This window comes from Telopea speciosissima, chromosome 5 (genome assembly GCF_018873765.1).
Source record: "Telopea speciosissima isolate NSW1024214 ecotype Mountain lineage chromosome 5, Tspe_v1, whole genome shotgun sequence".
NCBI classification, from domain to species: Eukaryota; Viridiplantae; Streptophyta; class Magnoliopsida; order Proteales; family Proteaceae; genus Telopea; species Telopea speciosissima.
In genome coordinates, this window is record NC_057920.1 from 25442758 (window position 1) to 25470310 (window position 27553).

At 41.3% G+C, this 27553-nt stretch overlaps 1 protein-coding gene across 1 annotated transcript; it reads right to left on the minus strand.

The window, feature by feature from the left end:
* Positions 1-21445: 21445 nt before the first annotated feature.
* Positions 21446-22856, minus strand: LOC122660942 (protein WHAT'S THIS FACTOR 1 homolog, chloroplastic-like). The gene has a single exon (XM_043856206.1). It carries the CDS (start codon positions 22784-22786, stop codon positions 21458-21460), a length of 1329 nt encoding a protein of 442 aa, XP_043712141.1. The 5' UTR covers positions 22787-22856; the 3' UTR covers positions 21446-21457.
* Positions 22857-27553: the final 4697 nt, after the last annotated feature.

Here is a 27553-nt window from a genome sequence, read left to right on the forward strand (position 1 = left end):
CTTGATTTTTGCAGGCTCATCCATGGGCGAACCAAGCATCGGAGGTTTTCACATGCAACAGTTTGCTAATAAGGAGCTGGAGTCATCACGATGAAAAATAAACTCTAAAACTTGAGCAAAACCCAAGATGAAATCTAGTGCCAAATTCACTAGTTCTTTGCAAATTTCCAAATTCTGAAATCATCATCTTTTTATTCCTTCCTGCAATTTTCCTGCTTCCTCTACTTGGTCTTGATTGTGCTGGTGGTGGTGGTGGCGGCGGCGGCGGCAACGAGTACACCGGAAAGCAGCAGAAGCAGGTGTGAGGGAGAGGATGTTGCCGTCGCCTTCGCAGTCGCAGCCAGATTTGGTCACAACTTGGCCTTCCTTCGCTGGTTTTCTTTCCAAATAGCTTTCAAGGTCCTTGGAGTTATGAGAGAGAGAGAATGTTGCCATCGCCGTCGCCACTGAGGAGTTGTGAGAGGGAGGAGTGAGGAAGGGAGGGATTCAAGAGAGGTTCTGCTGGGAAATGTTCGTTTGATCTGAAACCCTTGGCAAATGAGTGAAATGGGTTTGTTTTGAGGGAGATAAGTTCAGTTTGATTTGTTTTGAACCGATCAGATGGGGTTGGTTTGAGGTTTAAAGTGGTTCAAATAGATGGGGATTGGAATTCAAAAAAAATTGAATGTTTTAAATAACCACCGTTGGATGGTTGTCAGGACACGTGGCATACTAGGAACTCATGGAAGTAGGATGGAAGTAGGGCTGAGGAAGTAGAGGATGTGGATCCGTTTCTCTTGTTCTCTTGACCACACATTTTATCTTTTTTTGTTGTGGTACTTAGAAAAAAACTCTTTCAAAGAATTTCTTTTGGTGGGCGGGAGACGAGTGTCCTTGGTTTTGATTAGATTATAATAAAGAAAGAAGTAACATCAGCATGCATGAAAGAAAAAAAAAGAAAAAAACCAGTACATGAGATATTCGAATATGCTATTTTTTATATGCCTAAAGTACGATCAAACCAACTTTTAGTCTTTTACACATTTTAACCATATAATAATTTTTTATTTTCAATCTCTCACGTTTTTTCACACTAGCACCTTATTAGCCATCAGAGCTCTCTCTTTACATCTCAGTCATTCAATCCGTCTACTATTGCAATCCACTCCCTCCACTGGTCTCTCTCTCTTCCCCGCACCTGCAACCCATCACCCCTCACATCCCTTCTTTCTCTCTCTCCCCCTGCGCTCTTCTTCTCCATTCAAATTATAGGTAACTCTTCACATATAAATTTGGAGAATGAGATGCTTTCGTGCCTTTAGCATCAAGCTGTGCAACAATAGCAGCAATAAGTACAACATTGGTGTTCTTCAAGAAATCATTTCGAGTAAAATCACCTTCATATGAGTAAATATTCTGTCGTGGGGAAAATTGTTCCATCTCCAAATAGAGGTCAACTACACACAAAGAGACGACGAAACAACAATCAGAGAAAACCGGTGTTGGGTGCGATGAGGGATTGTCCGATGTTTAAGTCAGTATTCCATACAACAACAATTATATATGCAGGGAATCGAAAGAGGAAAGAAGTAGGAGAATGTAATGAAGTATTCAAAATGTCCACCTTGTGTTTCCCCCTTACTATTTATAGGACAAGGGAGGATGTAACCCTAATTTCGAGGTATGGAGGTGTTGCAGGAGAAAACTGACTTTCTGCAGATATGAGTTGTGGCGTGAGATACCTATGGAAAACAAAGAAGAAGACACCGTGAGAGGGCTGGAGCTATGTCCAACAAAGACTCTCTGATGCTTAAGTCAACTTCCTTACAACTGAAGGGAATAGTAGAGCAATATCACGAGAGTGGAGTGAAAATTGTGTCATACCTTACCCTCCGGGGGAGGTTCTATTTATATTGGTTGTCTGGTAGCTTGAGTTGGGTAATAGGATCCCTCTCGGATACGCATTCTTCTTGAATTAGTAGTTTCCTTTTGGGAGTAGGAATCATTCTTGGAGAGTCTGTTTGTGGAAAGCTTCTATATCTTGTAGATCTGATAGGATTTCTTCCCTTAATGGGGAGCAAGGAGAGTAGATCTTCTTGACTTCCTATTTGGAGTGTGTCTCCCTATTTTGGAGCTTAGCTCTTGGAAGGTTTTTATATAGGGAAAGTAAGGCGAAAGACTCGTTGGATTATGTTTCCTATTTCATGTCTCCATGTGTCTCGTTATGAATGGTGGAAGTATTTTACTCATAACAAAGCCCCCCCCCCCCACTCCCTCAACTCGTATGTATGAGCTATGGGAGTAGTTCACTTATGGGGTACGAGCTATGAAATCCATGAACTACTTTAAGGTTATCCTTGCTCAGGAGGGTATTATGATAATTGCAACTCAGAGTATTCATAGAGCTTGCCTTTAATGTCATACCCCACTCCCTATACCTAGAGTAGTGTGACTAGGAATGAGGACAAACAGCCATGACGGCGGGGGACCGCCACGAGTCCTCTACCTCATCCCTCTTTGGGGGACAAAAGAGAGGTGAATTGAGTGTAGGGAGTCACCACCTAGAGGAGGGTTTAGGACCCAAAGTGTAAATGTAATGACTCTCATGCGATGCTGTTTTGGGGACAAATGGTCCATTGGTCTGGGTATAGGTCAAGTTATGGTTCGGGGAAGGTATTAGGTACCCCAGTTTGTCCGGACTCGCCGGTCTTTCTATTGCTAGGAAAAATTGGGTAAGGTCATAACATGCTTTGGGATGGAGGATGTAAGATGCAAAAAAAATTGTAAGATACAAGAAACCATAGAAAGTAAAATACAAGGGAGGTGAAGAAACACATACCTGGAGGTTCGGCTTCAAGGCAAGGGTTAGTATACGGGAAGTAAAATAAAGGACTCAAAACCTATATGACTTAAGCATGATTGACACTAATCTAAGCATGGAGACGTGATAGGTGCAAAAACAAAGACGGTAATTAAATACATATGCATGGATAATCATGTGAATAAAACATAAAATACAAAAAATATATGCATGGCATGTAAAGAGGTCAACCTAAATGTTGGCATAAGGGAGTCTTAGACTACTGGGGATAGGGATCATGAAGATATGCATGCATGGGAATGTGGTACAACATAAAAGTGATAAGGACAACATGGAGTATGTGTGATCACCATCTAGGGAGATGGGATCACTTTCCTCCGGAGATGCAAAACGGAATAAAGCAAAAAAAACATGTAGATTAAAGAGAACTAAAAAGTGAGATAAAACTTACTTAGTTTGAAGATGATCAAATTGGAGGTGTGGAGGTTTCCCTTTCGTAATTCAGGAGATTTGCACGTTGAGCACGTATCGTCACTTGTGGTGGCTTCTCTTGTTGCCTTGAAAGCGAGCACTTTGTCGTCAAGCTGAGATCATTGGTTGGATATCTTGGGGCTTTGAACTTGAAGTTTAATTAGAAATTGCAACACTTAAGAGGTGGGAGAGGCAATAGGCTAAGGCCAAGTGAAGGGCCAATGCTAAGGGCTCAACGCTCTTGAATGGAGGCTAAGTATTGATGTAAGGGGTTGTCTCAATGCACTAGAGACCAAAGAATCACCAAATAACCCTCCTCAACATGAGAGGGAGTGTATTTATTGATGTAGAGGGGTGTGGTGCAGGGGTAATTTTATAATTGCCGCAAGTGGTTATACAGCTCTGTCCATGATGAGGGCAGACTAAGAATTTTGCGAATGCAAGGGTGTGCGAGATACGTTGATTGAGATCCCAAATTGGTAATCACCGATTGTGCAGGCGCAATTGGAGATTGGGAATCTTACTTGATTGCGAGTGCAGGCCATGTGTAAGGTGGGCATTGGCGTGCTCAGGGTGCTAAGTCACCATGGGGGTGGACCCTAATTATTTGAATCTTGAATTTGGCGGCAAAGTGTGTTTTTCAACATTGAAAAAGGCTTCTTCGATAGTGAGAGCCCGTGTTGACATAGAAGTATTCCCATCGACAATGCGTCGATGTCGAGGGAAGGGTGGTTTGATGTCAAATCTGCGCAATTTTTGTTGTTATGAATACGAAGAGTCATCTTCTAAAATCATTTCCATCTTTGTTCTTTCCGGATTTTAGGACTTCTAGAGGGAATTTTGCACCATTTGAGATTGTGAGCAGCTAATTGTAGACCAAATCTTGCATATTTGGATTCGAAACGATCGTCTCTTTACCCTCTTCTCTTCCATCTAAGTGGAATTTTGAAAGAGGTCCCAAATTCGTGAGTTCCCTTTGCTTTGTTGATTTTCCTCTTTTGTTCTTCTTCACCATGTCCAGCCAAAATAGGGGTAAGAGGCTCATGTCGTCTGGGGATGTGTCGGTTCCAAAGAAACGGAGGAGCTAGGGCATCATTCTTCTGGAAGGGGATGACTCTGCCCATTGCCCGGAGATCGACCCAGATGAGGATGTTTTGAGCGACTGTGAGGAGACATTGCGGGCCCCATGGTATGATGGCCACCTCCTCTGGGATACACCCATACATATTTGTAGCAATGCTTGGAAACCACCCAAGGTAAGCATTCAATTTCCTTGAATTTTATTCTACAAATAGTTTTTGTTGATTGCTTTACCTAATGTTGACCAAGTGAACTTGCTTGTAATGTGCATTGATTTTGCAACGTTCATTGTGTCTGTGCTGGGAATTGAATTTTCGCTCCTTTGTTTTGGATTGCTTGCTTGTCTTGTGTCCTGATGTGCTCATGTGTGTCATGAAAATTGATCCGTTTGAACCCTGTATAGCTTCATTGTATTGGGGCAGAGTTCCCTCCGGCTTGTTAGGATCTGCTGGGGATTGGTAGCATAGGTTTGTTTCATGGTTTGTAATGATGACCCATTTTGATGCCAAATTGATGAATTAACAGATTTTCTTCTTTGTCTTGACAATTCCCAATTATGTTCCTGTTGCTTGCTTGTCAGGTTCATGAATGGGGCAAACCATTTTGGGACCAGTGCTCAGTGTTTATGTTGATTTTGCTCTGATTTTGATTTTTTTTTTCTGCCCGTTGTGCTTGTAATTCCCAATTGTATTTGGCCTTAAAATTTTTATTGATAGCCAACATCTGTTTGGGGTACTCGGATCCTTAGGTTATTCTATGGATTTCCATTGTGGGGGATGAATCCATCTTAGAACCTTCGCTTTTAATTATTCTTTCTTCTTTTTATTCAATAGGGATTCCGATTTTTGAATTTCGCTTTATTTTTGTAGTGCAGGATCCAATGACCTACCATAAGTATGGGTCACGATCGATTGTCTTAAGCTGGTATAGCCAGCTTTGCAATGCTGTTTGCCAGTGTGTCATGGCTGTTGGCTTTGAGGACTTGGCCCTTCTTCAGACCAGGTCTTTCGCTACTTCATTACCACAGGCCTTGACTGAGCAGTCAGTGGTGGCCTACTACCCATACGTTCCACCTGCCTGTGGGTGAGATGGCGATCACACCGCACTGCTACTTCCTCTATACAGGCCTCTCATTTGGCGGTGAGGCGGTGACGAGATGCCCTGGTGAGTGGGAGTATGATAAGGACGAGTTGGTGAGGAAGCTCGGATCTCTTCCCTTGATTCGAATGTGGCGGTGCAGTAGTTCCATCGTGAGTGAGAGTGTAAGAAAGTGGTTGACTTTGCTAGCCGTGAGAAGCTAGATCAGCAGATAAGGTGTTTCATCCTCTATCTCTTGAGGAACACCTTATTTAGTACTAGCAGCATGAGGATCCACATCTCCATGGTTCGGTACCTCAGAGATCTGTCGAAGGTGAAGACCTTCGACTGGGCTGGGGCGGGTTATGCCCATATGCTGAGGACGCTGGATTCCTTGGCCTTGCGGTGCACCCAATGTGTCGGTGGCACTTTGTTCATAAAAGAGGTAATCTATTACCCTTTTCCCTCTCTTGTATTTGCTTATGCTTGCTTTGATGTATTGCTTACATTGATGTCCTTTGTCTTGACTGTGGTGCTGGTGCTATGACCATCTGGGGGGTACGTGCTCCCAGGTTGAGATCTCAGGATGACACTTACTTTTCGAGGGCGGGGATGTGATTGGCCAAAAACACCCATCCTAAGGAGAGTAATGTCCCGGTGTCGGTGGTGAGGGAGATGTTAGACCGGCTCTTCCCATAGGAGGTATAACCTGATTGCTTTCTGATTTCTGTTTGGTTTTGTACTTGATTCTGACTTCGATGTATTTGCTCTGACAGGTGGTGTGGTAACCCTTCGAGTTTCTTTAGTTGGGCATGCAAGCTCGGCTAGAGGCTGCCAGGAGACTCGTGCCATGACGTATGATTTTTGCCAGGCCTTTTGGGTACGCTTGGTGCCTGGGAGATAGGGCCTATAGGCAATGGTCCGGTGTCGAGAGGCCTTGCATTCCTATAAGGCCTCCTCGCTTCATGCTTGAGCCAAAGAGGCTGTCCAAGAAGGAGATGAACCGATTCATGAAGGGTGTCGATGCACGGTCCTTCGTCGAGCCAAACTCGTGGGGACATTACCGCGGGTGTAGGGCGAAGGAGTTGATGTGTGTTCGACTACTCCTTCGGGTCCGCAAGTAAGTCTTTGATTCTTTTGCTTCTTTCTTTCAATTTGTTTCTTGATTACTGACTTGCCCTTTATGTGTGCTCAAGCCACTACTAGCGTTGAGCCCTACGAAGCCGGGGAGGCCATTGGTGATGCTGCCGGTACTTTAACTCGTGAGGCCACTTCGTTCAAGTCTACTCCTATGATGACACCCCCTTAGCCTGGTAAGACTGGTATTAGATCATCTTCGGCGCCTTCGTGTTTGCACAAGGTGTCGGATGCCTTCTTCCTGGTGCCAAGGTGATCCTTCATCTGTCAGGGCAGAGAGGTGCCAATTCCTCGACCATCTTCATTTGTGGCCGGTTTTCCATGCGGCTTCGACTTTGTGAGGATCCTAATTCTACTCATGTTTACATTTTCCTTCTTTTATGATAGGCTAACCATCGATTTTGCTGTAGGTTCCTAGTTATAGGTACATTGACCTATTGGGGATGGTCATTGGTCTGAAAGAGCTTGCCGCTTCCCAATATGAGCGGATCCTTCAGCTGGTGAGTTGCTTGTTGTGTTGCATTGTTACCTGCATGGTTAGTAATAGAAATGTATGATGATGTGAATGCTTGACATGTAATGCAGGAGGGTGACATTTTGGGGTACGAGGCGATTGCCAACTGGCTCCAAAATGAAAGGGATGCTAACTTGGCTATTGCCCAGCTTGCCCCAGTTGCAGAGGTTTCGGCATCATAGTCCTCGATGATTCAGATTGACGATCTCGTTGATGACCAGGATGCACAGGCCAACGAGGAGTGGGAGGAGAGCGGGAGTGAAAGTGAAGAAGATGATGAGAATGAGGATGGTGAGGGGAATGAGGAAGATGGTTCCAAAGAGGACGAGGCAGAGGGAGGACAGTAGCTTTGTCCTCATTTCTTTTGTTTTTGTGAATGTATGGATGGTGGAAAGCTTTGGGCCTTTTGAGCCTTGTAAGTAATTTTGAATGATTTTGATTTATTGATTTTTAATCCTTTTTCTAGGATTTTTGATCAATTGTATGCTTGGGTAGGTCAAACTAAGATGTATGGATGTGTGTGTGATATGGTATGGACCATCGTGACCCTAGGGTATAGAATGACGTGTTGGGATGGCAGGAGCCCACTAATGCAGTACGGACTGCCCAAAAATGTGTAAAATTGACTTAGGCTGTAAAATTACAGTATCGATATCGAGCTGCTATCGATCGACAATGAACGAGCATCCCTCGACATCGAAGTTGGTAATGTAATGTCGAAGTTTGAAGTATGACTGTCGAACAAACTTAGACTGTAGATGTGCACTGCCCGACAATGAGTAATCTAAAATTGACATTGATTTTAGATCATCGACAATGTATCGATGTCGATGGTACTATGGTTCGCTGTCGACTCGGGGTATTTCACTATCGACCCCGTGTTTCTAATTCTGATTTGTTTCATTTTTGAAATCCTCAGTTTCGAGTTTTTTTTTATTCCCCTTCCCTTCTTGAGCCTTTGCTTGTCCTCTAGGCTTTATTAAGGGGTCTAGGGAGTGTGGAAACTCCTTATTCCTTTCTTCCTTTGCTCTTGAGGTGTTCTCTTGGGGTTTTTTCTTCTTCTTCCCGTCACTTGTTGTTTTCTTATTTTTCTTCAAGCAATGGACAAGGCCTTGAGTTCTTGGATGGATTCCATGTTGAAAAACGACCATGAAGCCTTGGGGAGAGTGCATCTCCAGCCGTTGGCAGGTATGAAGAACATGGTATTAGCTTGGGATTTGCTTTAGGGCATTTTTCGTTATTGGATCCCGAAGTTACACGTGTTTCGTTTCAACATGGCTGAGGTATTTCGACTTATAAAGAATTCCATGCATGTTTCCTTTCTCTTCGTCATGGTACCATAATACATCCCATCTTGAAGGACGACTCGACACCGAGCCCACCTACCATTGACATCGAGCCATGCCCACTCACTGTCGAAGAGAACATTCCTACTGTCTAACCTATTTCGACATTCGATTAATGGCACTCGACACCCAAACACCAACCCTCAATGTCGAGTCTTGTTCATCGACAGCTACTCGATGTCGATTCCTACCTACTTCGATGTCGACTCGGGAAATTTCAATGTCTGATATCAACAAATCTGAGAAGCCCAAACTTGCCATGTTTAACTCTGACTGTGATTCCTTTCGCGTCCCAGACTATTTTTGGCACTTTGGATCTCAATCTTGGCTCCCTTAGGCCCCAAGAAACACTTTCTAAGGCAATAAAACACTTGCCCACACTCCATTGGTCCTTACCTTGACTTTACACCCACCGTCGATGCAAAAACACCTCATTTGGACAATCCGGATCATACCTAGCATCCCTACACGAATTTGGGAGTGCACAAACCCCTCTACATCTATAAATACATCCTCTCTCACATGGAGGAGGGTTACACATTCAGTCCTTGGATTTTTCTATACTAGTTTGGTGCTTGCTTGCCCTAATTCAACTCCCCTTTTCAAGAGCATTGAGTCTTAGCCTTTGACCCTTCACTTGGCCTTAGCCTATTGCCTCTCCCACTCTTGAGTGTCACAATCTCCAATTGAAACTTCAAAGATCTAAGTCCCAAGACATCCAATCCGGAGATCTTGGCTTGACAGTGAAGTGCTCGCATACAAAGAGACAAGAGAAGTCACTACAAGTGGCGAAACTTGCTCAACGTACAAAACTCCTAAGTTACACAAAGGGAACCTCCACACTTTTATTTCGATTCTTTTCTACTAGGTAGGACCCCTTCCCTTTTTGTATTTTGTTAAGTTTTGTTGTTAATCGCTTAGTCTTTGTTTTGCATCTCCTGAAGGAGTGTGATCCCATCTCTCTAGATGGTGATCACACCTTTTCCCTTTTCTTTATCTCTATTTTCATTTTCTCATATTGTAACATATCTTTTAACATGCATGCATCTTCACATGACCTCCATCCCCTATAGTATGAATACTCCTCCAAACATTCATTCTTACTAGTCCCTTTACATGCCATATATATGCATTTTTATATTTTACTCTTGATTCTCATCATCCTGTCATACTTTTATCTTATTCATGCTTAGGTTAGAGTCATTCATGTTTAGGTCTTTGAGTCCATTATTTTACATTCTTGTATACTAACCCTTGCCCTATAGACGAACTTCCGGGTATGTATCTCTCTACTTCTCATGTATTTTATTTTCTTACAATTTTTCTTGCATTTTACATTCCCCCAAAGCATGTTATTCATTCCATTATGCCTAGCAACTGAAAGACCGACAAGTCCGTGTAGATTAAGATACCTAATACCTTTCCCAGATCGTTACTTGACCCGTATCCAGACCAACGGACCATTTGTCCCCAAAAGGGCGTTGCATGGAAGTCATTCCATTACATTATGGGTCCTAGACCCTCCTCTAGGTGGCGACTTCATGACATACACCACATTCTTCCATTTCACCCCTTCTCACTCCTTCAGAGCTTCTCCCTAAAAAAGAGAGGGTGATGAGGTGGAGTCCACATGGCGATCACCCGCCATGTCATTGTCCTCATAGTGGAAACTCCATTGGGGATTGGCTTTTACTTGTATAAAATAGGTCAAACTTTGATGTGCTTGGCATATATGTTATACTGCTTTAACATGCTTTTTCTTTTATTATATGCTTTTGGATGCTAACTTCTATGTACTAACTTTGCATCATACTTGCATACACTATCACACACTGTAAGTCATGCCAACAACACAAAGTTTAATCCCATTATTTATACCTCGTAGCGTATCCCTGGGCCCGGTGTGTAGGCACGTGGCTTACCCTTAGTGAAACTACAACTCTTGGCACCGTACCTTTTGGTATATCAAACAGGCTTACACCGTTGTATCACTTGATCATCTTACTCGTAAGAGTGGTGAAAAGTATATAGGAGCACCTTGCTAAGGGAACCTTTTTTCGGTCCTATTATCTTCTAACCAGCATGCATCATGTAGGGATCTAGAGCCCAACGCTTAGGTCACGACACACTAACTATAATATTGTTTGAGAACCAAACCGATACTTTGTTGACCTTGTTCTTAACCGACCTGATCAACCCTGATCTCGTCTTGGATCTGCTTCACCAATTTGCGGTCCTTAACGCGTGGACCAACTTAGAACTTGATCAACTTAGCGCCCACACTTACTAACCCTTATTTGAGATTGGCTTGCTTGTTGTGAACCAACATCTAGTAGAAAGACCAGTTTACCTGGGCGAGGCGGATGCCTAACACCTTTCCACTCTCGTAACCTAACCATTTACCCCGAATCTCTAACCAGAACAAATGGAATCATGTAGCCCTTCACAAGGCTACCTTAATCGAGTCCTAGGCCCTTATCCTAGGTGGCGACTCCATTCCATATTATTGCATGACCCCCATCCCCAGATAATCATAACCTCGAGAAGATGCATTCCTTCTCTCTGTCCAATCGAGGAGCAACAAACCCCTCCGTGCAACGACGCGCTGGAACGGATCCTCACAGGAGGCACTCCTAAGGTCTTCTCGCCTCTTCGTGATTAAGAAACATGTTAGTCGTGGTTGGTATTACTTCTCTTGGCATCTAGGGTTGAAGACAAAGGTTCTCACACACTCACCTTCCTTCAACTACAACTGGAAGGATAAGTTCTTCTTTGCTCAGACTGACCAGTTCTATGCTAGGTTAATGTGGTCGGATGTTGAGACCTCATATGCAAAATGTCAGATCTTTTCTAGATTAGGAGGCTTTAGAATCTATTAGAATCGTCTTAAATGGTAAGACGTTCGACTTACAGGATTTTAGTGACGAGCATGTTTTTAGGAGTTTGAGTCCGAGCCAGGTTGGGATTGATCGAGGTGAGCCCTTCGTTGCCATAGCTTTCTTTTATTTTTGATTTTGTGTGGCGTTTCTTGACTCATATTCTGTTTGCTTCAATAAGGGTGAATCCGGATAGGTTTGAGGCGAGGTTAAAGAAGAGGAACGATGTCGCGGCTACTCTAATCTCCACTGCGTCCCAAGTCGTTAGGACGATGTCCAGCGAGGAAGGCTCCCATAAGAAAAGGAAATTCTTTCCTGAGTCTGGCTCTGGGTTGACCCCTAACTCTGTGGACAAGGGCAAGGGCCTCGCTGTTCCTGTGAACAAGAAGAATGTTTTCGATGTTCCTCCCCCTCCTTTTACGAAGCCTGGTATCGTCACCATAAAGGGAGGAAGCAAAAGTTCCAATGAGGGGAGCGATGAGGTGACTTATATTCCTCCTCCTCTTGAACCTACTGTCCGCCACGAGGAGGCCTCCATTTATTGCCCTGGGGATATGACCTCCTTGGACAAGACTTTATTTGTCCCTCCTTTAGGTCTTCATGCAGATCAATCGGCTCTGGAGTCTACATATGTTACTCGTCGGCTCTTATATAGATGTCGTCTTCCCACTAGACATTTGTTTTGGTAAGTTCTCTCCTCATTCTTTCGTTATTGTTCTTTGTTTAGTCCTAGACGATTGGCAATTTTTTTTTGTCAACTATGGTACATGGTGCTGAGGCTTTTGACCGTTTGGATTACATCGTGGACCGTTGCAGCCTTTTCACGGTTGCAAATATGAAACTCTCAGCCCAATTTAATGACGTAATGACGAAAGTTTCAGCACCATTGAAGGAGTTTAGAGAGTCCAAGAAGAATCTGATAGCTGAGAAGACTTGTTTGGAAGTGGAGGTGCGAGCTCTTTCTAAAGCAAAGGTGGCTACTGAAAGTAAGTTGGCTTCTATAAGGAGCAAGTGAAAAAACTTAGGATAGACCTTGATCACGCAGAGGTCACTAAGGCTTCGGCAGTTTTTGTTGTGGTGGCTAAGGTTAAAGACGAGGAGGGCAAATTGGTCGAAGAGACAGTTGCGGCCTTCAAAGCCTCCCTAGAGTTTATTGACAATGTGGAGGAGGCATGCTTGGATGCCTATTTTGACGGCATCAAGAAAGGAGTACGGCAAGTGCACCACGTGTATCCCCATGTCGAGCTTGAGAAATTGGAGAGGCTACCGCGTATGGCCATAGATGAAGTGATTTTTGCTCTAAAGTCTCATGATGTGGCTCCTCTGAAGGACCTTGCGGAGCCTGAAGTTGCTCACCCGAAGGATCCTGCTAAGCCTGATGTTGCATCTCCCTGCTCTATTCCAAACTAAAAGAATCTTGTCTTCAGCTCCTTTTTTCTCTTTTGTTTTTTCGTAAGATCCCAGTGTGGGTTTCAATGAATAAAATATATGAGTTTCATTAGTTCTTGGTCCTACCTACCTTTTGTGGGGTTATGGAATATTAAAGCTTCTAATTAGACCCATAAGCATACTAATGTGGTAATGCATTGCCCATAAAAAGCTTAATGTGGCAAATTTCTGGACCCTAACCTGAACCAATCAATGATAAAACTTATCAACAGTCAATGTAAAATAAACAAATCCATTCAGACCTGATCTCACAACTTTAAAAAAAACCTAAAATCTGAAAATTTAATACAAAATTCAATATCTTCATCCAGAACCTTAAAAAAATAGAGTCAAATATTTTAAACCATTAGACAATAAAGGGAAGATGGGGGGCCTGGAACTATGCCCCAGTATTTAGAGCTCTCCTGGACTGTGGCTTCCAAAGGGGCTTGCTAATTCAAAAAAATGCAGCTGATGCCATAGCACTGGACATGCTCCCACACAAATTCCCCCGAACGTGTCCTCTTCATCAACTCCGCAGTAGCAAAGCATCCCGAATCATTTCCCTTTTTACTCTTATTTGAGTAGTCTCTATTCTTAATGCACTTCTTCTCCTTATTCTTCTCCTTTTTCACAATTTATTCTTGCAAAGGTTTTTCTGTCGGTTAGTTCTGCGAGAACACAAGAACAAATTGGATTTACCAAACAGTTTTCAAAGTGTTCTTGATTCCTGCACAACTGAAGAACAGAAGAACTGTTTCCCGAGATGGTTACCAAATGCAGCCTTACTCATTTCACATAAAAAAAATAAGTCAAACAAATAAAAGATGGCACATTCAAGTTCAACATTGAACAATATTGATTCTTCTTCTACATTGGTATTCTTCAATGTCATTTGGAACTCTGATCTCAATCATCCACACTGCGAAGAAGCATGACTTGCAGGATTGCAGTTCACTTTTTTGCCTCAACAGTTGGCCATTCAACTTCTTTTAACTTACTAACTGAATCTCTTTAAAAACTGAACTTAATTTGAAGGGAGCTCAAATTAACTGATACAACAGCCTAAAGTAGATATGCTATAACAGGTTTTTTGAATCCTATGACTTGTGACCACTTCTTTTAGTGCTTATTTGCAATAATAGAGATATCACCCTAATTTTCTTTAAATTTATGCATAGAATGGTAGAAGCTAAAAAAGAATTGCTCAGATAACTTCAATAGTCAGAGAAAATTAGTAAGACAGATGATAAACCATTACCATGTTTTATGCACCAAATATTTTGATTTTTGATGTTTCTTTTTTTCAAGGGGGTTGGGGGGAAGTGCCATCACCCACCTACTCTCTGGTTCACTTTTCTGGCAAAAGCTCAGTACATCATTCCCTTCAATGATGAAGAAACCTTCATGTTCACCTTAGCAAGTTGCAGCTCGTCCCTTCTTACACTGGTTCACAATGCCAAAACATTTTTGTATCCAATCATACCACCTTTTCTACGGGACCTAAGAAGAGCAACCCCCCAATGAGATAGCTCCAGAACTGCCAGAAATTCCCTAGGGGCTGGATCATAAAAGCAGAAAAGTCGATCATGTCTTTCTTGAAGATGATGGCACCATCACCACTACTCCACTATCTTATCCAGGGTGTAAGTTAAGCAAGTTATAAGCTTGGTTTCCTATAACTCATGTGGTCATTTAAGTTGACACCCTCAATCTTCAGTTCTTCACAGTGTTGCACAACAGACCTCGAGCAAAACTTCATGCAGTATTTGCAGGCTTGAAGGTGTATGTATATGTATATGTTGATACTTCCATTTGATTGTAGGGAACTGGTTTATGGTGCCGGTCCCCTTCCATGAATGTCTTGCTCTAGCATTTATCATTGGTAAAAAATTTATGGGAATTTAATCAGCTCTGGCTCCCTGTAACACAAGAGTGGGGGTTGTCAGCTTTAGTAATTAAATACAAGACGTGTGTTAACGAGAGAGTTGTATAACTCTCAGTATTAGTGCCTAGCGCTAATACCGAGAGGAGAGTAGTGAGGAGGGTAGTTTAGGAAGCTTCTTTTATTTTGTTGTTAAGTTGTTTACCTGTTTTGTCCTTGTGATTATTATTTAGTAAAGGAAAGAAGGAGATGACGATTGTATTGTGACTCCCAACTCTGCATATCGTCTCTCTCCCTTTCTCTCTCGATTTCTCTGTTTTTCTTCTTCTTTTCCTTCCATTAATTGACATGGTATCAGAGCTATAGGCACTGTTACAGCTCTTTGAGGTTCTCTTCTTCCCTTTTCTTACATCTACAATTGGAATTGAAGTGTTCTTGCACATTTGAAGACTTGCGGCTTCTCTAAGTTTCTGGTTAAAGGGGTGCAGCACCCTATGCTGTGTTTTGCGATTGTTTAGAGACTAGTTCATATCTTAAATTAAGAACTAGGTCTCTCGTATTGTTTGTGGATGGTTGATGGAGTGAAGTTTGTATTGGATGTTGAAGAACAAAAATCGGCAACATTGTCTGGGTATTGGAATCAATTTTTCAAGGTGAGAAAAATCGATTTTTGATTGGTTTGTTGGACTTCTTTTTATTGATCGGAATTATTGGAGTGTGCTGCCCCTCTTTGGAAGCCACTATAGTGGCAGAATTTTACTTGAAGTTGCCTCCTATCTTGAAGATCGATTCTGTCAGGGTCTCTGTCAATTCAATTTTTTGTCAGGGTTTTGAAGATTGAATTTTCAGAATTTTTTTTTTTTTTTTTTTACAATTTCACTCCATCTATTATGCTGTGAATTATGGGTGACACTTCAAGACTATGATGACCGAGGTTTTCTCTTCTTCCTCCAACCGTATTACCGAAAAGAAGTTGGAAGGAATCACCATCTTTCAAGAATGGAAGAAAATTGTTAAGTTGGATGTGATCAGTAGGATCACTTGTTTAAAGTTAAACCTGATGATGACCCACTGGGGGGATACTGTTGATGCTAGGATCTTGGGACAGATGCTAGATTCTATGGAACATCAAATTGTTGACTTGATAACACACATTGACATTGTCAAGGAGTTGTGGGAATGCCTTAATGTTTTGTACTCCGGACAGAACAATCTTTCTCGTATTTATAATTTGTGTCTCAAGAGTTCTATAGGGTTGATAGAAAGAGCCCACCCTTTGACCCAATATTTTGTTGATTTCAAGAGGATGTATAAAGAGCTGAACTCGCTACTTCCCATTACTTCAGATGTGGAAAAAATGCAAAATCAGCGGGAGCAACTCGTTGTTATGGGATTTTTGGGAGGACTTGGGAAGGAGTTTGATTCAGTTCGCTACCAAATTCTTGGTGGTGATAAGGTAGCCACATTGTTTGAAGCATTTTCCAGGGTTCTCCGTGTCTCCCGTAAGACTACTACTTCAGTTGATACATCGGCTTTAACATCTTTCCCACCCAACCGTGGACTTAATAGTAGGGCTGGTAATGGTGAATATGGTAACAATGGTGGTGGTCGTGGACGTGGGGCTGGTTCTGGTAAACCACCTACTTTGGATACTCAGGATACTTCTGATAGTTCCAGTTCGGTGAGGACTTGTCACCATTGTGGTCGCCCAGGACATATCCAACGTTTTTGTTGGAAACTTCATGGCAAACCATCTCAGCAACAGTTTGTCAATTCTGCTACTACTACTAAGTCTACTGTTTCTACATTTCCACAGCCTGAGGGTAAGCCTGTGAAGATGCCTGATGAAGACTATGCCTGTTTTACCCAGTTCTAGATTTCTCAATCAGCCCACCCTCCAACCACCACTCTTCGTTCAGACAGGTAATGCTACTACATGTATTTTGACTGCTACCTCTCGTCCCTGGATCATTGATTCAGGGACTTCGAATCACATGACTAGTGTCTCAGATATACTTTCCTCTTTTCAAAAATCTTCATCTAGTGTTATTTTAGCTGATGATTCCGTAGCTAAAGTGACTGGTACTAGTACTAGTACTGCTCATGTTACACCTTCTTTGTCTTTGTCTTCCATTCTCTATTTGCCCGATTTCCCATTCAATCTTTTATCTGCTAATAGGTTTACCAAAACCTATAATTATTCTATAACCTTTTTCTCAAACTCTTGTGTCTTTCAAGATCTTACGATGAAGAAGATAATTGGCAGAGGTTGTGAGTCTGGGGGTTTATATACTTGAGGACACTTCATCTATGGCGTGTACCGGTGTGGCGTCTCCCCACCAGATTCATTGTCGTTTAGGTCATCCTTCGTTGGAGAGTTTGAAGCTTCTTGATAGTCGTTTTCGGTCACTTTCTAGTTTAAATTGTGAGTCCTGTCAATTTAGGAAACTTCACCATGTGAGTTATCCTCCTAGAATCAATAAACGGTCTAAACAACCTTTTTCTTTAGTTCATTAAGATGTATGGGGTCCATGTCCTGTCACTTCTAAGTTGGATTTTCATTACTTTGTAAACTTTGTTGATGACTATTCCAGGGTTACCTGGCTTTATTTAATGAAAGATCATTTTCAGTTATTTTCTATTTTTTGAGCTTTTGTGAATGAGATACATAATCAATTTCAAACTCCTTTGCGTATTCTTTGTAGTGATAATGCTAAGGAGTACTTTCCTGCCCCTTTTTCTGAATTTATGGTTCAGCGTGTTATTATCCATCAATCCTCTCATGCTTACACCCCACAACAAAATGGTGTAGACGAGAGGAAGAATAGGCATTTAATGGAAGTTGCTCTCGTTTATTTCAAATGAAAGTGGCTAAATCTTTTTGGGCAGATGTTGTTTTAACTTCGTGTTACCTCATTAACCGCATGCCTTCCTCTGTGTTACGTGGTGGTATTCCATTTTCTTTGTTGTTTCCATCTCTACCATTGTATGTTTTACCACCACGGGTATTTGGCTGTGTTTGTTTTATTCGTAATCCTCATCCTGGTGTTTCCAAGTTGGATCCTAAAGGTCTCAAATGTATGTTTGTTGGTTACTCTCGCACCCAAAAGGGTTATCATTGTTATTCTTTTGAGTTACAAAAATATTTTGTTACTGCTGATGTTTCCTTCTTTAAATCCATTCCTTATGATGGTTCTTCTTTTACTGTGTCTAGAGTTGGATGATGATCTTCCAGTTTCCGTTGTACAGTCCATTATTCACTATGTTCCACAGGTTGCCTCATCACCGGCACCTCCTCCTATTATTTTTCAACGTCACCAATGGAAAGTATGGGCTTCCCATGACTTCTACTCCATCTACTTCTTTGCCAGCAGATCCTGCAATAGGTACTACTTCTTCTCCTTTAGAACCTCCTTCTGATCTTGATATTCCTATTGCTCATCGTAAGGGTGTTCGGAATTGTACTCAACACCACATTTCTAACTTTGTGTCCTATGCTGGTTTGTCCTCCACCTTTTTTTCTTGTTTACATACTGTTGAGAACCATCATATTCCTAAGTCTGTTGCAGAGGCATTATCTCATCTTGGTTGGCAGACTTCTATGAATGAGGAATTGTTGGCATTGGAAGAGAATCAACCTTAGGATCTTGTTCCTTTACCCTCAGGTAAATCTGCTATTGGTTGTTGTTGGGTGTATGTGGTAAAAGTGAACCCTGATGGGTCCTTAGCTTGTTTGAAAGCCCGCCTTGTGGCGAAGGGCTACGCCCAGGTATGTGGAGTAGATTACCTGGATACTTTCTCTCCTGCGGCAAAGCTTACTTCTGTCCGTATTTTAATTTCTCTTGCTACTACGTATCAGTGGCCTTTGTCTCAACTAGATGTTAAGAATGCATTTTTGCATGGGGATTTGCATGAAGAGGTTTATATAGAGCAACCTCCTGGGTTTGTTGCTCAGTGGGAGTCTGGTCTGGTTTGTAAGTTCAAGAAGTCATTGTATGGGCTGAAACAGTCCCCTCGAGCTTGATTTGGCCGGTTCACTGAAGTTATGTTAGAATTTGGGTTGACACGGTGTGGCAGTGATCATTTTGTATTTTTCCGTCGGTCTGATGCAGGAAAGATATTCCTTGTTGTTTATGTTGATGATATAGTAATTACAGGAGATGATATTTCTAGTATTGAGAACTTGAAGATATATTTGCAGCTGAAGTTTCAGACCAAAGAACTACGAAAGTTGAAGTATTTCTTAGGTGTGGAGGTGGCTCAGTCAAAGAAAGGGATTTCACTTTCCCAGCGTAAGTATGTTCTGAATCTTCTTTCAGAGATAGGGATGTTGGGTTCTAAACCTTTAGATACTCCTATGGATCCCAATGTAAAGCTTCTGGCTGATGATGGTGATTTTTGGGTGATCTTGAGAAATATCGAAGGTTAGTTGGCAAATTGTATTATCTAATAGTGACTAGACCTGACATTGCCTTTCCTGTTAGTATGGTGAGCCAATTTTTGTCTACTCCTCGAACATCTCATTGGGAGGCAGTTGTGCGTATCTTGCGGTACCTAAAAAAGGCTCATGGTCGTGGTCTTCTCTATAGTGATCATGGCCATGAACAGATAGAGGATTTTTCGGATGCTGATTGGGCAGAGTCTCCGATTGACAAGACGTCGACCATAGGTTATTGAACATTTGTTGGAGGAAACCTAGTGTCCTGGAAGAGCAAGAAACAGACAGTAGTTGTTCGTTCCAGTGCAGAGTCAGAGTATAGGGACATGGCGCATGCTACCTATGAACTAATGTGGGTGAAACAATTATTTGTTGAGCTTGGATTCATTGATGATTCGCCAATGCAACTCTGGTGTGATAACCAAGCTGCTGTTCATATAGCTTCAAATCCGATGTTTCATGAAAGAACGAAACACATTAAGGTAGACTGTCATTTTATTCAAGAAAAGCTACAAAAGGGACTGAGTTCTCCTTGTCATGTTCGTACAAGAGAACAACTTGCTGATATATTTACAAAGTCTTGAGGAGTGTTAGAGTAGAATACATTTGTAACAAGTTGGGCATGATCAATATCTATGCTCCAGATTGAGGGGGAGTGTTAAGGAGAAAAATGTATAACTCTTGGTATTAGTGGCTAGCGCTAATACCGAGAGGAGAGTAGTGATGAGGGTAATTTAGGAAGCTTCTTTTATTTTATTTTTAAGTTGTTTACCTGTTTTGCCCTTATGATTATTATTTAGTGAAGGAAAGAGGGAGATCACGATTGTATTGTGACTCCCAATTCTGCACATTGTCTCTCTCCCTTTCTCTCTCGATTTCTCTATTTTTCTTCTTCTTTTCCTTCCAGTAATTGACAACGTGAAAGAGAGGTGGAAACTAAAAAGGGAGAAATGTGATGGATGGAAATTAAAGAGCGAAGCAAGGGTTGACACTGGTTGCAGTAAGAAGAGGAGAGAGAGAGAGAGAAAGGGGCCAGGGGAGGAGGTTAGTAAGGAGAGCATACACGGATCCCAACCACTGGTTGAGGAATCAACATAGCATCCCATGATGACATGTCCTAAATAGAATATTTAATATTGCATAGACAGATCCCAGAACGTAAATAACTAGTAAAATTAAGATGAAGTGTTTTTCAATAAGAAAGTTGGTTATCTGTTGGCAGTGAAGTACAAAATAGGCTTCCCAGCCCAGATCTGGAATATGAAACACTAAGAAATTTACCAACTTAACAAGTTGGCTCATCATCACAGAAAATTCAGATTCAAGATGGGGTTTTTTTTTTTGAATGAAGAGCTTTGCTGGCAAAGTGCAGAATTTGGGTTGGATTAAGAAGACTAATCCCACTTAGTGAAATTGTAATGAAAAAGTAGCTTTTATATTTTCTTGGATAATAAAAGCAGCTTTGGATGTTCAGGTTGGGGATAAAGTCAGTGGAGAAAAGGTTATTGCTCGGAATAGTTACCAATACCAACTTATGGAGGAATAATGTCATGGTTCCTAATGCAACCTTTAAGCAGCATATTAAAATCAAGAAAGACGATCGCACAAGGACTTCATTTACAATGTTAAGTGCCTTGAGGACACCTTTTTCCTGATTTTTTATTTGGCCAGTGACAAGCATGCTCTGGTGAATATGCCCAAGAAGATGGACTGTTTTGTATTTGGTCTCCTGCTCTTGAAGCTGAATCTTAGTGATTAGGAGCTGCCCCAGACATTTCAGCTCTTCCAAGTAGTGTGACAAAAGGACAGGATTTGAGGGTTATCCCTTTACCTTCCTCCTCTTGCCCCCCAAAAAAAAAAAAAAAAGGTTTCAACAGGTTTTTTCCTTCCCACTGTTCATCTTTTATGTCTGAAAGCTGAAGATTCTATCCATCCTTGTTGATGCAGTGTCCATTTACTTTTGCACAGGGGTACCCTTTTGAAGGAGATTGGCAAGGTCTGGTCATGCCTTCCACTTCTAACCTGCATTAAGAATGAGGGGCCCAGAACTTCAAATCTAGAAGGATTCTCTGGTCCTTTCTGTCAGCAGCATTGTGGAACCTATGGCTGAAAAAGAAAATACAACAGAGCCTCTTTTAAGGGGGCCTACAAAGCTTTGTATTCTTCTTTGGGCTAATGTGTGTGAAGGCTTTTCTGGTATTTGAGTATTTCTACTACTGAAATTGGGAGAGACTTGAGATGTTTTTTCGTGTAAGTTTCATTTGCTATGCATATGCTTTTGCTTCATTGGGCCCTTGTAGAGCATGGAGGGATCTTTCTTTATTACAAAATTCTTAGCATATATATATATATATATAAAGAGAGAGAGAGAGAGAGATTCCAACCTCATGATAATAATTCACTGGTCAGCTTCCTGTGTAAGCAGTGTAGATATCTCTTACTTCCATCTCATGATCAGGAGCAGATAGGTCCTCTATCCCAGCAATTGTGTCCTCACTCTCAAGCTCTGCAATAGCATTTTCACCTTTAAAGTCGCTGTCAAACAGATTATCAAAACCCTCCATATCTGAAAAGTCACTAAATGATTCAATTCTCCGCTGTCTTCCTCTGTAACCAATTAGGGCCTGGACCTTTTCTTTCCAAAGAACCAAGGGGCACTTTTGAATCAGCTCAGAACCTTCATAAGCTTCCGTCAAGAACACGTTAAATCTCTTTCCCCTCTCAGAGACATAGAAAATCCCAAAATGCTTCAGAAGAAGTCTCATCAGTTTCTGAGGCATCACAATTTCTTGACGAAAGTGGGTGAGGTGGTCAGTAACCACCCTTTTCTCAATGGTAAAGCTAAGTAGCTCATGCATCACCGCTACTGCTCTCTTATCGAATTCCTGTGACCCTGCTTTAAGCCCTCGAGCATCAGCATATGGAGATAGATAAGACCGTTTCTGGAAGTGTTCGATTTTCCCACCATATCGGAAAATTTTCTTGTAGTTTTGAGGAAATTTCATGGGGAATGGAAGTGTGAGCAACCCTGGAGTGGGAGGGGTAGACTCATTTACCCCAACCACTTTCTTCTCTAGTTCTGTTACAGCCCAAGCTGGATTCCAGGAGACAAGTTCCAAATACTCAACATCATCCTCAGATTTAACCACCCTGAAGCATTGGGGGTACTTGTAGGCCCACCTGGTTCGTAAATCATAAGGTAGGCCAAAGTCTCTGCGGAAGTGGGCAATCTTGTCCATGGAAAGCCGCTTATCCACTGTCATCATCAAGAGCCTGGTAACATGCTCAGCAGCTTTCTCACCATGCTCCTCCATGATCTTTGCTTCCTCTTCCACCAAGTTGTCAGCTTCCTTGGTCATCCCACACCATATAACTCGTTTGTGATCTTTGTACAATTCAAACAGCTTTGGTGATTTCCGTATGAAGTCCGAGATCTTGTGGGGCTTAGGAAGGCTAATATGCCTTCTGTACTGTTCCAATGATCTTAAAGGAATGATTTGCTCAGGTTCTCTCTTCAAAACCTCCATAAGAAACAAAACCTTTGAGGCTAACTTCCACTTCTCTGTTGCTATTTCTAGATCATGCACCCTCTTTTTCTTGCTTCTGTCCTGAACCCGCCTACTTGTAGTCATAAATCGCAACAATGAAGGTGATTCCCTGTACCCACTTGTCATGAAAGAATAAGCCAATTCATTGAGGATCAAATTTTTTCTTTTGCTCAGTTGCTTCACCATATCAAATACTCAGATAACCTGAGAAGTTGCGATTGGAATCTGCACCAAAGAGCAAATGCATTCAGGACAAATACAAATCCAATGTCAGTTTATGGAATAAATTAGTATTATTATAATTAAACCATCAAAATCAGAAGCACCTAATTATCCATAGCTTCAGACATGCATATGTTAATAGTGCATACAAGCACAAGTAAAATTCTCAAGAAGCAAATAAAAGACTTGACAAAGAAGTTGAAAAGGAGACAGAAGGAAAATTCCGGAGACAAGAAGCAGGGGGGGGGGGGGAGGGAGCAGGATCATCTAGAAAGTTAAAAAAGTAGAAAACTTCAACTCACTCTGATGCTAAATTTTGGTGACAAACTGAAGACAAAAGAGCTCTGAACAGGAATGCAATAGGAAGAGACATATCAAGGCAATGGTCCAGAATCCAATGAATTAAACATGGAAACAGAAATATAAATTATTTTCACAAAGCAACAAGCCCACAGAGTGAGCTCTGAACAGGAATGCAATAGGAAGAGACATATCAAGGCAATGGTCCAGAATCCAATGAATTAAACATGGCAACAGAAATATAAGTTATTCTCACGAAGCAACAAGCCCACATCATAGAAATTATTTCATCCACAAAATTGGATCTAGGAGTGCTAATATCAGTAATGCAGCTATGAAACACTACATTTTGAATTCTACAAGGAGTCTCACAGAAACTTCTACTATTCCACTTGATGCTTAATGGTTTAAATTTGTACAGAATTTAAGATGGAACAGAAGATTGACCAGAGTGCCCCTTTACAGAGGAAAAATACTTTAAGAATTCATCTGATGCCCATGCAGAGAAGGTGCCAGGACCAGATAGATTTTGACTGGAGCTTTCCAAGCCTTGCAGAAACCTCCATCCAAATTGCTGTGTTTACCACACACCAATGACCACAACTAGTGGATTGACCCCCAACCCAGTATCTTGTCTGTTCTCAGAGATTCTACTGATACACTTGGTCAAAACAGTTTTTGGATGCATTCAGAAGTTCTTGACAGGTTGGGGCAATGACACAGTCATCAAATGGGTTGAAGGCAGTGAGGGTTTCAGAATATCGGTTAGAAAAACAATAAAGAAGGGCATGGCATGTGATGCCATTTCAGCCAGTAGAAGGAAGAAAATATTTTTTTCCTACATTTTTTAGTTTGGTTTGGTATTGGCTTGGCTTGGCTTGGCTTGGCTTGGCTTGGCATGGTTCAAAACCCTATTTTGCCTCTGTTTTAGATCTTGATCATTTAGGCAAGTATAGGATTGTTAGTGGAATTTTCAGAGCTATTGTATGTGGTAATTTAAGACTTCCTTTTCTGGTTTCCTGGCTGACTACGCAACCTGTTAAGCTCTCTTTTTAAGTGTTGAGTTGAATATTTAATGCATTAGGGGTTGCTCATTTTATTATTTTGTGTGTGTGTATATATATATATATATGTTATAATATCTCGATAGGTCGCAAATTCGAGTCGGGAACAGCCTCTCCGCGAAGTGGGGGGTAAGGCTGTGTACATTATGGCCCTCCCAAGACCCCACAGTGCTAGGAGCCTCGTGCACTAGGTACGCCTTTTTTAGTCTGAATCCTGCTCTATAGTTGGTGTGGTGTATCAAGGGTGATGATGAAAGAGTGTTGGTAAGGGATGAGGACACTGAAAGATGGGATGAGTTATTTGTGATCTACTAAATGGAGATAGGTCTAGTATAAATGATCCGGACGATAACATTATTCAACAAGACACCTCACGCTATAGATATGCACGACAGGTTAATGAGGCGGAAGTTAAAGAAGCCTTAAGAAAGATGAAAGCAAGCAAGACACAAGGCCCAGATGAGATCCCAATAGAAGGAAAGCCCTGAGAGGTTGTGAGGTATATTGGTTAACCAATCTATTTAACAGGATTATGAGCACAAGGAAGATGCCAAATGAATGGAGGAGAAGCATTGATTATGTGAATCTCGATATTAGCGCTTGTATTGTGTTTATTTTTCTTTTTCTTATTTTATATTGAATAGAGTGGGAAATCCAACAATAAGTTGTGACTCCCAAGTTGCACAACACTCTTCCTCGATATTAGCATCGGTATTGTGTGTATTTTTATTTTTCTTATTTTATATTGAATAGAGTGGGAAATCCAACAGTAAGTTGTGACTTCCAAGTTGCACAACACTCTCTCTCGAGAATTGTGCCTATATTGTGTTTATTTTTCTTTTTCTTATTTTATATTGAATAGAGTGTGAAATCCAACAATAAGTTGTGACTCCCAAGTTGCACAACACTCTCTCTCGTTTCAGATTGAAGTTTTGCGCCTCCTCTTGTCTTTCGTTTGAAGGGGTGCAGCACCCTATGCTGTGTTTTGGGACTGTTTAGAGACTAGTTCATGTTCTAAATTAAGAACTAGGTCTCTTTTTATGCTATTGGATGATTGATAGAGTAAAGATTGGGCTGGAACTTAAAGATCAAACATCAGCAGCACCATGTCAGTGTTTTGAGGTCAATTTTTCCTAGGGTGATTAATCAATTTTTTTGTTGGGCTTTTGGAAACAATTTTTTGAGTTTGCTGGAGTTTTTGGAGCTTGCTGGATTTTTCGAAAGCTACTCCAAAGGCAAATTTTCTGTTTGGTTCAAGTTTTTGAGATCAATTTTTGTCTGGATTTTTGGCAAAATCGATATTGGTCAGGGTTTTTGGGAATCGAGTTTTTCCAGAATTTTTCATTTTTTATTGCAATTTCACTCCATCCTTTGGCTGTAAATAATGTCTGAACAATTTAAGAATGGGGTGACTGAGGTACTATCTTCATCATCAAATCGTATTACTAAAAAGAAGCTGGAGGGGATTACCAACTTTCAACAATGGAAGAAAATTGTTAAGTTGGTTCTGACCGGACATGATCAGCAAGATCATTTGTTGAAAATTAAACCAGATGATGATCCCTTGAGGGATACTATTAATGCAAGAATCTTGGGACAGATGCTGAATTCAATGGACAACCAAATTGTTGATTTGGAGACTCACATTGACACCCTCAAGGAGCTATGGGAGTATCTTAATGTTCTGTATTCTGGATATAACAACCTTTGTCGTATTTATGATCTGTCTCAAGAGTTTTATCGGTCTGATCGAACGGGTCGCCCTTTGACTCAGTATTTTGCTAACTTCAAGAGGATGTATGAGGAGCTCAATTCTCTACTTCCAATCACTTCTAATGTGGAACAAATGCAAAGTCAGCGAGAACAGCTCGCTGTCATGGGATTTTTGGGAGGACTTGAGAAAGAGTTTCATTCAGTCCATCCTCAAATTTTTGGTGGTGACAAGGTAGCCACACTATCAAAAAACATTTTCCCGAGTTCTACGTGTCTCTCGTGAGAGTTCTACTTCAGTGGATACATCTGCCTTGGCTTCTTCCATCTAACCGTGGACCCAATAGTGGGGCTGGCAATGGTGGTAATGGCAATAGTGGTGGTAGTCGTGGTCGTGGGGCTGGTTATGGGAAAACCCCTACTTCAGGTACTCAGGCTGCTTCTGATAATTCAAGTTCGGTGAAGTCTTGTCACAATTATGGGCACCCAGGCCATATCCAACGTTTTTGTTGGAAACTTCATGGCAAACCACCCCAACAACAGTTTGCCAATTCCGCTGCTACTACTGAGTCTACTATTTCTTCATCTCCAAAGTTTGAGGGTAAGACCATGAAGATGTTTGATGAGTATGCTTGTTTTACCTAGTTTCAAATTTCTCAGCCATCCCAGACTCCAACTGTCACTTTTGTTCAGACAGGTAATGCCACTGCATGTCTTTTGACTGCTACTTCTCATCCCTGGATCATCATTGATTCAGGAGGCTTCGGATCAAATGGCTGGTGTCTCAAATATACTTTCCTCCTCACACAAATCTTCAACTAGTGTTACTTTAGTTGATGGTTCCTTAGCTAAAGTGACTGGTACTGGCATTGTTCTTAATACAAATTCTTTGTCCTTATCTTCAGTTCTTTATTTACTTGACTTTTCTTTTAATATCTTTTCCGTTAATAAGTTTACCAAAACCTATAATTGTTCTGTAACTTTTTTTTCTGACTCATTGTGTATTTTAGGATCTTACGACGAAGAAGATGATTGGTAGAGGTCGGGAATCAAGGGGGGCTATATATACTTGAGGACACTTCATCTGTGACGTGTTCCAGTGTGGCGTCACCTCAGCAGATTCATTGTCGTTTTGATCATCCTTCGTTGGAGAGTTTGAAACTTTTAGATACTCACTTTTGGTCTCTTTCTAGTTTAAATTGTGAGTCCTACCAGTTTTGGAAACTTTAGTGTGTGAGTTATCCTCCTAGAGTCAATAAACGGTCTGACCAACCTTTTTCTTTAGTTCATTCTGATGTATTGGGTCCTTATCCAGTCATTTCCAAGTTAGGTTTTTGTTATTTTGTTATTTTTGTTGATGACTATTCCAGATTTACCTGGCTTTATTTAATGAAAATTCGTTAAGAATTATTTTTCATCTTTAGAACATGTTGTACATTTATGAATAAAATTAATACTCAGTTTCAAACTCCTTTGCGTGTTCTTCGTAGTAATAATGCTAAGGAGTATTTTTCTACCCCCTTTACTGAATTAATGGTTCAACGTGGTATTGTTCATCAATCCTCTTATGCTGACACTCTATAACAAAATAGTGTGGCCAAGAGGAAGAATAGATAGTTAATGGAAGTTACTCGATCTCTTTTGTTTGAGATGGAAG

Excerpts from the sequence above, each read along its gene's own strand:
- LOC122660942 (XM_043856206.1), bottom strand. The coding sequence starts at position 22,786 with ATGGTGAAGCAACTGAGCAAAAGAAAAAATTTGATCCTCAATGAATTG.